Source organism: Rhinolophus hipposideros, assembly GCF_964194185.1.
Source record: "Rhinolophus hipposideros genome assembly, chromosome: 9".
Lineage (NCBI taxonomy): Eukaryota > Metazoa > Chordata > Mammalia > Chiroptera > Rhinolophidae > Rhinolophus > Rhinolophus hipposideros.
In genome coordinates, this window is record NC_138055.1 from 7,272,922 (window position 1) to 7,286,676 (window position 13,755).

The following is a 13,755-nucleotide window of genomic DNA, read 5'->3' on the forward strand; positions in this document are numbered from 1 at the left end:
CATGTTTTAATATGTGTGATCCCCCGTTGACAATAACGTTTGGAGACTTTTCTTTTAACATGTTTTTAAGTAAAAATTGTTTAAACTTTTTGAAGTTTCAGGAACTTGTAAAAGTTTATTAACAGGAAAGAAACAGCCATCTATCTAGGATAAGACACGGTTAAATAAACCATCTTCAGAAAACTGGCTTCCTACCCTAGAATTCCTGAGAATGCTTGCAAATTTTAAAGCAGGAAAACAAATGTTAAAAACAAAAACAAAAACACTGTTAAATGCTCCCAGAGTTAGTCTTCATCTAAAATATACATTTATATGTGCATATATATACATATATATGCGCACTTTTTGGTCTTTTTTTTAAAGTTTTTTTCCCTTTAAGCTTATGATGGAAGAACATTTTAGCTTCTCATGTTTATTTTTACATATTTCAAATCCCTCATTATGTCTTGTAAACAAGAGGGGCTCTAGCACCCGGCTTTCACCGTAGTATCGTAAGGATCTCAACTAACCCATAGTGCAGGTCAAGGAGCCAATAGGCAGGGGGAGTGGAAGGTGGTGCAGGGCATGGCAGGAAACCAAGTGCGGCAGTGGACAGGGTTACCACTGGCTCGTGGGAGCCTTGGAACATGCTCCTGGCCCAGGGACACTAAAATCTAGCCTTCCGTAGATGTCTGAACACAGCTGCTCTTCACCTAGAGGTCACCCCATTGACAGGGTTTTGCTCCACACAGAGAGCAGTCAGTGGGGGCTGGGAGGAGATACTGTGTACACGGGCAAAGGTGGTAGGGGCATGGTGGTGATGAAAATCGGAGAGCAGGAGGAGGGCACAGTTTTCTACAAGGCATCCAATGGGACCACACCAATGGTGGAAACTCAAGTTTGACCACCTACCCACAAAGGGTTCATAAAGACTTGTATGAGCGAATGCTCACTTGAATTATGCATGTCAATCTCTTTTGAGGCTAGGTTTATAATCAATAGGGTAAGCCGAGAGGACTACAGAATTCCCCATTCTTTGTCTCACAAAACCACTTAAATGCAAATAATTCGTTTTTGCCTTTTCCTATACACACCCACCCACCCACCTACACACAGACACAAGCTCAAAGTCAAATACATTAGGCATTGTTGTATCCTTCACTGAAGATGCTAAAGAAAGAAAAACTCCTTTGTCCTCACTAGCAGCAAGTTACGGAGGACAGTAGAGGTCTGCTCCCACCAAGGGTTGGAATGGGCAGGTATTTGCTGGTACAGAATGTCGGCACTTTATGTTAAACAGTATAATGCAGATTGGGATGTCCACACAAGTGCTAGCATGTTACCGGCATACGTCCCCCTCCCCCCACCCCACCAGCCATCTGCTCTGTATAAAGGGGTACCCCTTCAGGGCTGCTATAACTCTCTTCACAAAAAGCAGTTTGATACATTTTGATTCCAACATAAGTACATACATATTGGTAATAACTGGATTAAAAGTTGCCCCCTATTCGGCCCAGAGTACTACTACACTGATGCTTAAAAAAAAGTCTTTAAATACCAAAAAAAAAAGCAACATTACAAGGAAAAAAAACAAAAAAGAGGTCAAAACCCAAAAAAAAAAAAAAAAAAAAAAAAAGGTGCAATACTTAAAAATTAAAAGTCTTTGCTAAGTTATACCTGCCTAAGCAAAACCACATACACAGGAAATGCACGACACAGAGGAACAAAAGGAAACGCCTGAAGTACACACTGGTTTAAGAACATTCGTTAAGTAAACGTTTCTGTCAGTGATGTGATGGCCTGGCAGTAACACGCCGAGGCCTGGCACAGGTAACGCTCAGCAAGGAGGGAGCAGAGGGGGAGGAGCTGCGATGCTTTAGGAGGCTGCTCACAACCTATTTTCTTCTGTTTTCATCAAATGAAAAGGAGAACCGATAGAAATATTGCATTCAGCATTACCTGACTTTCTGATGAATTTCTCATTCCTGATTACACATGAAAGGAGGGAACAGTTTTTCTGCTTTTGAAACGTCACATTAATTAACAACTATCTCATCTGTTCCCGTTCAAAGGTCTGCCTAAAACTTAACAGATATTCAGATGTGCCTAGTGGCCACTTATTTAAAAACTAAAAAACAAATAAATAAACACAATTGCTCCAAGAGGTACCTCCTGCTCTCCTAATTTTTTGGACTTGGCAGTGCTCCACTCTACTGCTAGGTCAAAAGAAAAGCTAGAAAAAACTTGCACTCAGGCTAATTTGCAGATGTAAAGGAACTCCCTGCTCTCATCATTAAAAAGCACTCTGTTCATCTTCGTGCAGCCCAACGGAGCTGCTCTAGCAGCAGTGGCTCCCCGTGCTTGCGTGTTCTTAGTTAAAAAACAATAATAAAAATAAGAAGCAGATGGCCGGCCAGCCAGCCTGTGGACTGTCAGCAATGCAGCTTTCTGAGAAATCGGGGTCAGGGAGGAGGACACAGGCATACACACACAGAGACAGAGAGAAGGATGCACGCGAATGCACATGAACACACGTGCACACACATACCAGAACGAGCATGCCTGGGCAGTTACATGTGCCAGAACACACTGGTATTTATCAACCAGCCAATCACAAATTTTTTCCTTTTTTTTTTTTTTTTTTTTTAGGTTTTTTGTGTTTTTGTTTTTAAAGTGAGGCTCCGTCAAGTCTTCCCTCCCCCCACCCCAACAATTCTTTTGAATTCCCCTCCCTCCCAAACATGGTAGACCTAAGGACGGAAACACACCCAGTGCAAACAAAGTTAAAAAGCTATTTTTTTCAGTATATATGTTTCTTAGCAACAACTTCCATATAACATGAAAAAAGTGAAAAACTAGAAACTAATTTTTTTAATTTTTTTTTTGTGTTTAAATTTAAATGGTATGTGTACTTGCTTCACATTGTCTTTCTAGGTTGGCGTTCATGATTCAAGTATTTCAAGAGTGATATGTTCTCTTTTTGGATTCATATTCCAAACGAAAAAACTGAAGTTATAAGGGAGGCAACTATGTGCTCAGACAGTCTGTCAATGACCCACCTTTTTTTCTCTCTCCGTTTTCTTTTTTCCTTTTAAAAATGTATTTATTGCAAGTTGAAAAAAAAAACGAAAAGGTCAAGTTAGTGCTGCTGCTGTTCCAAAAAAGGTCACGAGGTCAGAGTTGAAAGTTCTAAGTTCAGATTGAATCCGACCCTCCTCCCAGAAGGTCACCAGGTAGTAAAGGAGCAGGACTGCCCATCCTATGGGGATCTTCCACGGTTGGGACTCCCCACAAGCTAGAAGAATAGTTTGGGGGCCCCCACAACGAAGCGCCAGCAAGATCGGCCCCACTGCTGCCGCCAGCACTGCTGCTCCATTGCCCGAGCCCTGTGGACCCACCGAAAAGATTCAGAGCAGGTCCGACGGGATCTGACTGGGTCTGGCCGGTCTCCAGCGACTGCCAACCTGCTGCGGGTGCGCTCGGGGTTGCTGCGGGTGTAGGGGGCTGAGCTTGTGCCAGAAAGCGGCTAACTTCATCATCGGTGGCAAACTCAGCCAGGATGGTAGTGTTTCCCAACACACACCTGGAAAAAAGGGGAGGGAACAGCTATGGATTTGAGGAAAACCCTAAAACACACATGGGGACTGAGTATTTCAAAGTGTGCTCCTTGGACTAGCAGCTTCCACCTCCCGTGATTCCTCCCTTAGAAGGCAGGATCACAGGATCAGAACCTGCATTTTACCCAGGCTGCCAGGTGACTGAGAGGTACTGATGTAAAGTCCTAAGGTACCACTGAATCTCGAGACAGCCAAAGACTATTGGCAGCTGCTATAGATCGGTATCCCTTGGTATGTGGAATTTGTATGGCAAGGCAAATATCGCCTGTGTGTCTCTTCATGGGAGGTAAAAGATCACACACCAAGTATCAAGGTAACCCAGCGTCAGACACCTGGAGGTGCTGCTCTGTCTCGGGGCCGGGCTCACTGCCTGAGCCCCCCCGTCACTTGCTCGTTCTGTGTGTAGCTTTCTGTCGTGCCATCTGCAGTCACAGGAAGTCAGCTCTTTCCTGTCCACCAGTCTGAGAGTGGCAGGGAGGGTCAACGCCTGGTCCAGTCCCACCTACTGCAGGAAAAACCCCTGCGACCCACCAAGACCACACTATTTCATCATCACTCAGAAAGAAGCCAACGTAAGCAGCCAGTTACAGTGATGAGAAGTGACAGCACTGACCGTTTCACGTTTTCATAAATATTGGCTTTGTTTTATAGTACTGACAATTTACTCTCACAAATTCTTCACTCGGGGAATTCTGATCATCGGCCCAGGATAGACATAGGACAATCCATGCTTAGGTAGGTTAGAAAGATCAGCCACCTCACGACCAAACAACTGCTTACATGACGATGCCTTTTCTGTGCACGTTCTCGTGTACCTGTTTAACGAAGCAGGTGCCAGAACCCTCACGTGTGCATTTCGCGCGGGCTTTGGCGAGCACAGGATGGGTACTCACATGTGCAGTGCAGTCTGCGCCTTGGCCGCCTCCTGTTTGGTGCTGTATCGGATCAGGGCGGTGCCCTGGGTTAGGTTCAGATGGAATGTCAGCAGTGGGCCATGCTGCATGCAGATGGTTCTCAAGGTTGACCCATCAATCTAAGGAGTAATGACATTCGTGAGATAAACACTGGAGGTGGGGTGTGAAAGGAAGTCAAGTGATCTTTCTTATACATGAGAAAGAGAAGGGCTTCTCGTTGGTGAATAATAAGACCAGTACGAAATAAGATGGAGAGTTCAAAGCAGGGAAAGAGTGCATTGAACACAGAGGTCTTGAAGGGAAATTTTAACATATTTAAAGCACTGGGCTGAGATCTAATGTGCCCATTTTGCAAATAAAACCATCTGCATAAATACAACTCAAAACAAAAGCATATGATTCAAGCTGTGGTCCGTGTTCCTTAAGAGGTAAACAAGGGAACGTGTGCTGATTTGTAGAGCCTTAAAAAGTAGAAATAAGGTGGTACCCAAATAAGAGTTTAAGAAAACATGCCAAGTTCTCAGCATCATTACTACCTTGGTATTCTCCCCAGTTAACAATTGCACAGAGAGCTGAAAAGGAAGCCACCAAGCAGAGAGAGAGAGCAATGCTCCCCACGATTCAGAATGCTGACGGCCGACCCAGCTCCCAGACTAGTCCGCTGTCCTCTTACTCCTACTTTGGCCACCTCAAGGGGAGACTGTTTCTACCTACTTCTCATTTCTCTGTCCTCTTCTGTCCACAGCCAACGTGACCAAAGGCAGTCGCTCACCTTAGTCAGACCCTCACCACTAAGCTGTCTGTCCAGTGATTAGGGATAACTGCCCTCACCTCTGACTTGGACAAATCTATGTATTCTCTCTGATGCATTTATTTGTATCTTTACTAGGTTTATTTAAGCTGTCCAGGCCAACATTTTCGTTCATTTCTTTGGAAAAGAAAGAGATGACTATTGGAATAGCCTTCAAAAGTTGGCAGCAGCAGTGGAAACATTCTGTGACTTTACCATGGAAACCCTGCAGGATGAAAACTGGCAGTTTCACCATAGTTCTTCACAGAAAATGATTGGAGAAACAGCTCTTAGCATTGGTTTTTAAGTGACAACTAACTATAGAATATAAAAGTATGTCCGTGTATGAAACTAGTGACTTTTCAGGATAGATGACCTCTAAACAAATTTTAGGTGACAAAAAGTTAAATTTATCCAGTCACCAAAGATTTGCCTTTATAACCTTCTTTTAAGCTACACTTGAGATTCGTCTGCTATTATGGAGTTTGATTTTTAAAAATTAATCGATTCTTTCTAATACAAACATAGCCAACCCCTATATTCAATCTATACACATATACATACAGATGTACTTACTGTTTTTCAAATTATAAAACAGAAGTGAACAACTGGCTACCTCGTCTGGCTCCTTTCAACAGAGTATCCCTTCTCTCATCCTACCCATGTTATATCCACCACACTGTGTGACTACGTAGAAATAATGAGGCAGATCTAGTTTTGAGGGTTATATAAAATCTTCATACTTCAGTCAACTATTAGTTAAATAAATAACCTGGGACTTTTTGCTGAGTTATTAGACACAGGGATTAAGAGCTAATCCAGACTCTTCCTCATGATAACTGTATTTAGGAAACTGCCTTTCTCAACATGTACCTGGAGATACAAGCCCTGGATATATTCCCCACAAATGGGTTCACTGGGCAAACAAACTTAGGAGAAGCTGTATTTCCCCATGGAGGATCAAAATATACGCTAGCATATTACAGGATCTATAAAGTCTCACAGTGAAGAAACCTGCTTAATTTTCTTTAATTGAGAATATGTTTCAAACATAGTAGGCCAGAGACTTGTTACTATCCCTTGGGAACCACTCTAAAGGAAAGTGCTAACTTAGTAATGTGTATAAGAATCCATTTATGGAATTAAATGCTAGACAATTCATTCTGTGTGTCAAAGGCAGGGAGGCATAACTGACCCCTTTTAACAAGCTGTGCTGTCAAGTCCAAATGAAGGTCATGGGCTCAGTTTCGATGGGTTCATTTAACCTCATTTGAAGGCTTAACATAATGCTGCTATAAATACGTGAGTTGTCAAGCAACCAAGGGGAAAGGCAGGATGGTGTGGTGCAAAGGACGTCCCACCAAGGGGAAAAACAACCCAGAGGGCATGCTCTGATGATGGCAAATTAGTAATGCCATTTACATAGATGAGAGTAACAAACAGACAGAAAATTAAAAGTACCCATGGGGCATTTAAGCTACAAGATCAACAACACATTTCTTCCTCTGCAGAGATGGACGGTTAATTATTTACGAAGTAGAAAAACGGTTAATATTGAGCCTCAAGTCTTGTTGGATAACATGAAAACAGGTACCTTTATTTGTGCATGGTTAAAACAGTTAAATATCCGTTTCCCATTTGGTTCTAGATTCTGATAGATCTATACAGCAAGTCACCTCTGCTAAACAGAATTCACCAGATAGTACCGCCCCACTCTCACTATTTTATAAACTACAAATCTTAACATCACCATGACGACAACCTTCATGAAGTTCAGTGGACAACATGCCCCATTCATCAGTAGGCTTTGAGCCTTGGGTGGGGAGACCCACCCCTGCAGGCTGGATCACTCTGCAGTGACCAGGAAATAAATGAACTTTCCTATTTGCCCACCTCCCACATCTCTGAGTTTCTCTCTTTTAACACAATTAAGTCCCATCTACAAACTCACAAGACAGTGTGATTACCTGTGGAGTGAGATTGTGAAGAACCAGCCAGTAACTAGGACGAACCGAACTGCCATCACTCCAGGTAGCGGCTATAAGCACAAAACATTAGGAAGAGCAATCAAAAACTGAGGAAAGCCATGAGCGAGAAACACTACATAACCCTTTTATAAGGGTGATGCTTCTCTCCTTTTATAAATCATCTCTTTTCTATTGCACTCTGACCTTTACCTTGTCACCGAATAGACCTGGATCCCTACACCTTATTTGCAAGGCAGCATTTTCCTGCTAGTGGTTTCACTCTGTAATTTGTCATGTTTACTCCATCAGTACCTTGGGAGTTGGTGGGTCTCTCTGCCTTACACTGACTGCAATTTTCCACTTAAGAGATACGTTTTCCTCTACCAACCAACCATGTCCTCTCTTGTGAAGACTTCATCATGTCTTCACCATTTGTGTTAACATAAGACCTTTGTGTTTGAACAATGATGCTCCTTTAGGCAGATCCTTCTCACCCGAGGCAAGCCGTGAGTCCTGTGTCCCCCACCCCCTGACTGATCGGGGTGCTGTGCTGCTCCAGGGAGATGATGGTTTGGGGTTGGTCAGACCAGGAGGTGGGCGGGGCAGCGGTGTAGTGTTCCTTGAGGAAATATGGTTTTTCCACATCTTGTTGGAGAGATGAGTGGGGTTGTGTCCTATGGGATCTGGGGACCATGTTGATTTGTAATCAGGGAACTTTGCTATAGGAAAAGAAAATTAAGGAAGGAATAGTTAGATAGGTCAGGAGTATCAACAAATACGCAAATTTTATGTATACACACGCACACACACACACACACACAAACACACCTTCTAAAAATAGAAAGTGCTATTTTAAGAGCAGCAATATGAAATAATATTGTTCTTTGAGCTTATTAAATATAAAATTTTCAATGACTATTACTCTAAATTGACAAATTAACACAACGGCTAAACATTTAATAAGATAATTAATTCTCTACTGCATTCTTAGCTAAATACAACCTGAAAGGGAAGATAAATTCAAGGAAAGTATTCCTGAAGCTGTTAGTCTTACAGATACAGCAGAATGTGAAACTTAGTGGAACTAAAGTATCCTATAAATACTTACTGACTTAATGGCAAGTACATGAGAAAATTAAACTTTTTTTGATCCAAAACATTAGGTACCAATATTCCAACAGATTTTAAAAACATGATCAGTAAGTATTCACTAAGGACTCAGTATGCTCTAAGGTGCTAAATCAGGACTATGGGTAATATAAACAGTTATTCTCAAGAACTTCAAGTTCAGATAGGAAGGCAGAACAGACGAACAAAATTGGTAACCACAGGCAACATCATATATGTTCATTACACAGAGGAGAAAGACCATGTTGGGCTGTGAGAAGAGACAGGTCGTGAGGATTTATATAAATGGATGGATGGGCTCAGAAGGACCGGAAAACATAAACCATGGTCAATCTGAACTCTATTTGTAGCAAATAGCTTTCCTCCAATTCTGGCTGAACAACATTTCACAGGGGTAGAGAAGTAAAGGAGGCCATCAAGGAGGGCCAGGGACTGATTACGATACTGTCAGGAGTTTTTGCAGTAGATTCACAGTGTAGTGTTTCAACTAGAGTCTAAACCTTGGGTGACAGCAAACCGACTGGAACAGAAGACAGAAGTATGAGAGATATGACTGCGACTAAACCACTTGGAGACGTCATCACTGCCTAGATCCAGAGAGCAACGGAGATATCAAAGAGTGAGAAAATACTGAGATTTTGTGACGATGTGATGCATGGCAGCGTCACTAAGAAAAATAGAGTTTAGTTAAAAAGGGAAGATTATTTTGGGGGTGAGAAAGTGTGTGTTCAGTTTTAGACATATCTGGGGTAACTCTTGGGTCACCTCTCAGGTGTATGTCCAATTGTAGATAAAAGATAAAATGGTATAGCTGAGATATGGGCAGTTATAGGAATAAAAGAGTGAGGTGAAACTGAGTTAAGTGTTAAGGAAGAAGTTTTATAAAGGTATAATGTAGGCTGGTGGTTAGAAACATGGAATACTGGGTTGGCTCCTTCACACATTCACTCAGACCTGAGGCAAATTATATCAGCTCTTAGCATCTCAGTTTCTTTATTATCTACAAAATAGGGATCACATCATGACCTCCCTGTAGACTCTGGTGAAGGAAGGTAAGATAAGAATTCATGCCGAAAGCTTAGCATGCTGCCTGGTTTGCAGGAGCGTTCAAGAAATGATAGATTCTTGTGGCACCGTTGACATGATACAGAGGTAGAAAGAAAAAGAAGACAATTTGTAAAGCCATTAACTTGTAGTGTCTCAGGAGGTAGCTAAGGATTTGTTTCATTTGCTTTTGCCTGGACAAAGAACAGAAGGCTAAATGACTTTAAATGGATTAAGGTCCAACTTTTGCAAGACCAAGGTGCCAATTACTAATGATTTGTCTACTGATCTGTAAGACATTGTGTTCATGAGTGACTTCAAAAGCTTTATTATATCCATTAATGTTTCCATTCCCTATTGTCTTCCAACAAAACAAAACAAAGCAAAAACCAAAACAAAACAATAAGAATTCAACAAATGTTGTTGATTGGCCTTCTGCCCTTAACCTCTGCCTGTAAGTGGAAGGATTTTGAAAGAAAAGCAAGCGATAACCGGCTGCCTGAGGAATAACAACCTGGATTTAATTGGCTCTTCCAATGGCCCTTGAATCTCTGAGCAGACTAGTTAAGAGAACAGTACTGTGTCATCAGAGGCATATAACCTCTGCCCTCTCAACACTGCCAGCTCCCTGCAATTATGCCACCATCGGCCTTGTCCTAAAGCTGGATTTGCCTCATCCCGCCTCTCTGAGACTGGAAGCTCCCCGAGGACCCAGCCAATACAGGAGATGTGCCTGCATCTGTGCTGACATACTACCCCACTTCTGTAAAAGTATTCCTCAAGCAATAAATGCCAGTTTCCCCTGTGAGAGGGAGCCTGACAGAAACGTGCTAAGTGCAGGGAAACAAACGAGTTGCACTCATACCTGAAGTGCTATGAACGTTGGTAAAGGAGTTGTCAGAGGCACTGTAGGGCCAGGCACCAGGTGAAGGCAGCGAGGTGTTGAGGGAAGAATTAGACCCTTCGGGCGACAAATGAAAAACAAGATGAACATACTGCAGATAAGTATCAGTACAACAAATGAAATCTTGACATGTTTTATTTAACCTTCAACAGAAGGCAGAACAAAATAGGTCCAAAAAATAAATGTGGTCCAAAAAAATAGATCCAAAAAATAAAACATACAATCTTATGTTTTCTGATGAAATGATCATACACGAGCAAATACAAATGAGGGCTCAGATTGACAAATTTGAAAATGCTGGATATTGAATCCATACAAAGGATATTTCACTTGTTTATTTACCTGTGGTGTTATCCCGCAGAAGTTGGTGGTCAGTATCTACAATGGGAGATGTGGCGGTACCCCCCAGCACACTTCCTGGGGTGACATAGGGATCGGATTCAGGGTCAATGTTTTGGATACCTTTCCATGGCACTCCTGGTTGGAATTCTGAGAGAAGAACAAATATTAGACATAGGAGATGTTCAAACCAATGGTAAAATAAAGTTATTTTTAATAGAAGAAATAGATCTATAAAAAGTCTAAATCTATTTTATCTCAGATTTTCATCATAAAATTAAAAAAAAAAAAGTCTGCCTGGACATACACTGTGCCAGCAGCACCTCTGTGTTATCACAATATGTCAGCCTTCTCTGTCTGTCTGTCTGTGGTCATGAACTTGATGCCAGAGCTCATCAGTGCCTGGCCCCAGAACTTGCCCTTCCTGCTCTCAGGGAAATTCAGGCCTGAGGGCAGGGAGGAGGGCAAAGTACTCTGCTGCTCATGAGAACTGTCCAGGCACCTAGGACAAGAACTGGAAGAAAACCTAGGTTGGAGATCAGTGACTTCTCCCATTTACCTCACTAGAAATTGGCTTCGAAGCACAAAAGCGAACACAGTACAAATGACCCCTACGAAATGGAACATCTAGGGACAACCAGCGGGAATAATGGGGCTTATCATAAGGAAGCCTGGAATACGTGGAAGTGTTCCCAATTTTTTATTGGCTAATTTAAGTCATATTTAAAGCTATGTGACAGTACTAATAAACTTATTTTCCTAATCATGACTAGGAAAAGCAGTATGTATTATAAATGAAAAATAGGCATTTTACAAGCCTACTTAAATAGAATGAAACTCTCTACATATTCATGTCACAAATATACCTGTCTAGAGAGAGGTTTAGAAGAATGCACAGCAGATTTTTTATTTCTATTTTTGCTTTACTAAATTTAATTCTTTTTCTACAATGAAGATAGATTACTTGTATCAAAATAAAAAGAGAGAAAAAAGTAACAGAGTCTCACTGCACTTACTACTGCAAACCTGGAACCTAACTGATAATAAATACTTGCTTATTAAAAAAAAAAAAATACTTGCTTATTAAATAAACAGATCAATTCAATGGACATTTCAGAAGAACCCACGTTACACGGCATCCTGTGCACAGATGAATGCTCGGGGCTGGCTGCATCATCACCTTCTTTTATCCCCCGATTCCACTCCTCTAACTTCCTTCAGCTTATCTTTCTTCCTTCCTGTATTTACTACACAGTAACTTACATGGTAAGTGACCAGTGTCCACACCTTATCTTCCTGTCTGAACTCTATAGAGCAGAGACCCTATCTAATGAAAATCGTCTATCTTCCCCTAGCCAATGCATGCCTTGCTTTTATCAGATAATAATTACTGACTGAAAAAAATGAAAGCGTGTGGCAAAAGCAGTCTGTTTCAGAACCTGAAATTAACAATGAAAAACCGAATGCTATCCCAGAAAAACTACTTCCTGGACAATACCTGGAGGCCAACTGGCATTGCTGGATTTACTTCCGATTTTATTTGTTGGTGGAGATTTGGCAGGTAACCAGCTATCACCAGCAGGACCCGTATGGCCACCCAGTGTGTCACCTGGGATGATATCAAATTGGTTGTATGGTGACCCTCCTCGGGTCTTACCAGGGGCCACTATAGCGCCTGAGAAAAGAGAGAGGAAATTAATTCACACCTGGAAAGGACTCCTGTGAACGGAACTTGTCAATCTTTTATCCAGAGAAAGTCAAATACAGTATTGTGACGCTTACGCAGCGAAAAGAGCACTAGAATGAAAGGTCACACTCCAGACCCAACATATAGCTAATACACAGGATGATCACGAACAATTCATCTCACCTTTCTGAGCTTCTCAGGGTCTCACTTATATATACAGCACTGTCTTCATTCTTGAATGTTCCTTTCCGTTTTAAAATTCCATGGTCTTAGGAAGTTAACAGAACTTTCATAAACTACGAATCCTACCATTATCCCCAGTTTCTATACTAATGACTCAAGAGTGAGAAGTGAACAACACTAAATGATTTGCAGCACACAAAGGGTTTTTCACTACACTGGTACTGACACTACCCACCCAACTTCTTCCATGCTGATCAGGGCTAGTTTCGCTGGAAGCAGCAGCATAAACAGAGGGAGGTCCACAGGAGAGGAAAGCATGTGCAATTGCTTTAAATTCCAAAGCAATGAGATGGAATTCCCGCCTGGGCTCTTTGCCAGCACACGCCAACAGCGAGCTCTGCAGCGCTGCGAGCCAGGGCCTCCCACACGAAGAACAGCAAATCCTTTGTAACTGCTTTCCTGAGAGCACTTCAGCCGTTTGTCAGTGCCCCCTGCATGAATTTTATGTGGTATGAGGCAGGAAAAAAGAAAAAAGCTTAAAATCCCCCTTTTAAACTAACAAAAAATCAGCTTGACTTTAAATAAAATTTTGGCCTCTGTTAGATGCCACTCTACTTATTTCTCAAACAAATTTTATACGCCATATTGTGTCACTTTACCTATTCTTAGGACGCTGTTTATGAACAGATAAAGTTATTTTCAAGGCAGTATATTATTTGTGTAAATACTGATTAAAATAATCTGCTTGATTTGGCCTACCAGGAGTATCATCAGAGCTATCACCATGCTCAGCTAAGAAGTCATTGATTTTCCTGGAGTCGCTGACAGAAATTTGACTCAAGGGCACATTACAATGTAGTTGTAGAAAATGAAAAGCTCAATTCCCTTGGGAAGTGCTAAGGAACTAAGGGAAACATTATAAGCTCTAAAACGGCAAGTGGCTATTTTACCTTCCAGCCTCTCACATGCCACTTCGTACTTACTATGTATCACGCACCTACCATGTCTTTGGGACAAAGAAGCCGTGGAAGAGCCCAAAGCCACAGGTGCTGAGCGTAGATTACGCCACCCAGAAACAGATTTTATAGTTTCTGTAAATCATTCTTGATTTTGTGCCACAGAATCAAACGATGATGCTTTGGGACGGCAGGCGGAGAGCTTCACGTGGCCACTTCAGCAGCCTCCAGTGGCCACATTTAAGAG

At 41.9% G+C, this 13,755-nt stretch overlaps 1 protein-coding gene across 4 annotated transcripts in view; it reads right to left on the reverse strand.

Annotated features, from left to right (window-relative positions):
• Positions 1-2,649: 2,649 nt before the first annotated feature.
• TNRC6B (trinucleotide repeat containing adaptor 6B) overlaps positions 2,650-13,755 on the reverse strand; it is a 218,437-nt gene continuing 207,331 nt past the window's right edge. For all 4 annotated transcript variants that reach the window (XM_081058640.1, XM_081058642.1, XM_081058641.1 and 1 more), the window contains 7 exons: positions 12,181-12,357; positions 10,686-10,832; positions 10,305-10,400; positions 7,762-7,986; positions 7,268-7,338; positions 4,490-4,629; positions 2,650-3,562 (listed from right to left, as the gene is read on the reverse strand). In XM_081058640.1, coding sequence (XP_080914766.1) covers positions 3,175-3,562; positions 4,490-4,629; positions 7,268-7,338; positions 7,762-7,986; positions 10,305-10,400; positions 10,686-10,832; positions 12,181-12,357 — 1,244 coding nt within the window. In that variant the 3' untranslated portion in view covers positions 2,650-3,174. The remainder of the gene's footprint in view (positions 3,563-4,489; positions 4,630-7,267; positions 7,339-7,761; positions 7,987-10,304; positions 10,401-10,685; positions 10,833-12,180; positions 12,358-13,755) is intronic.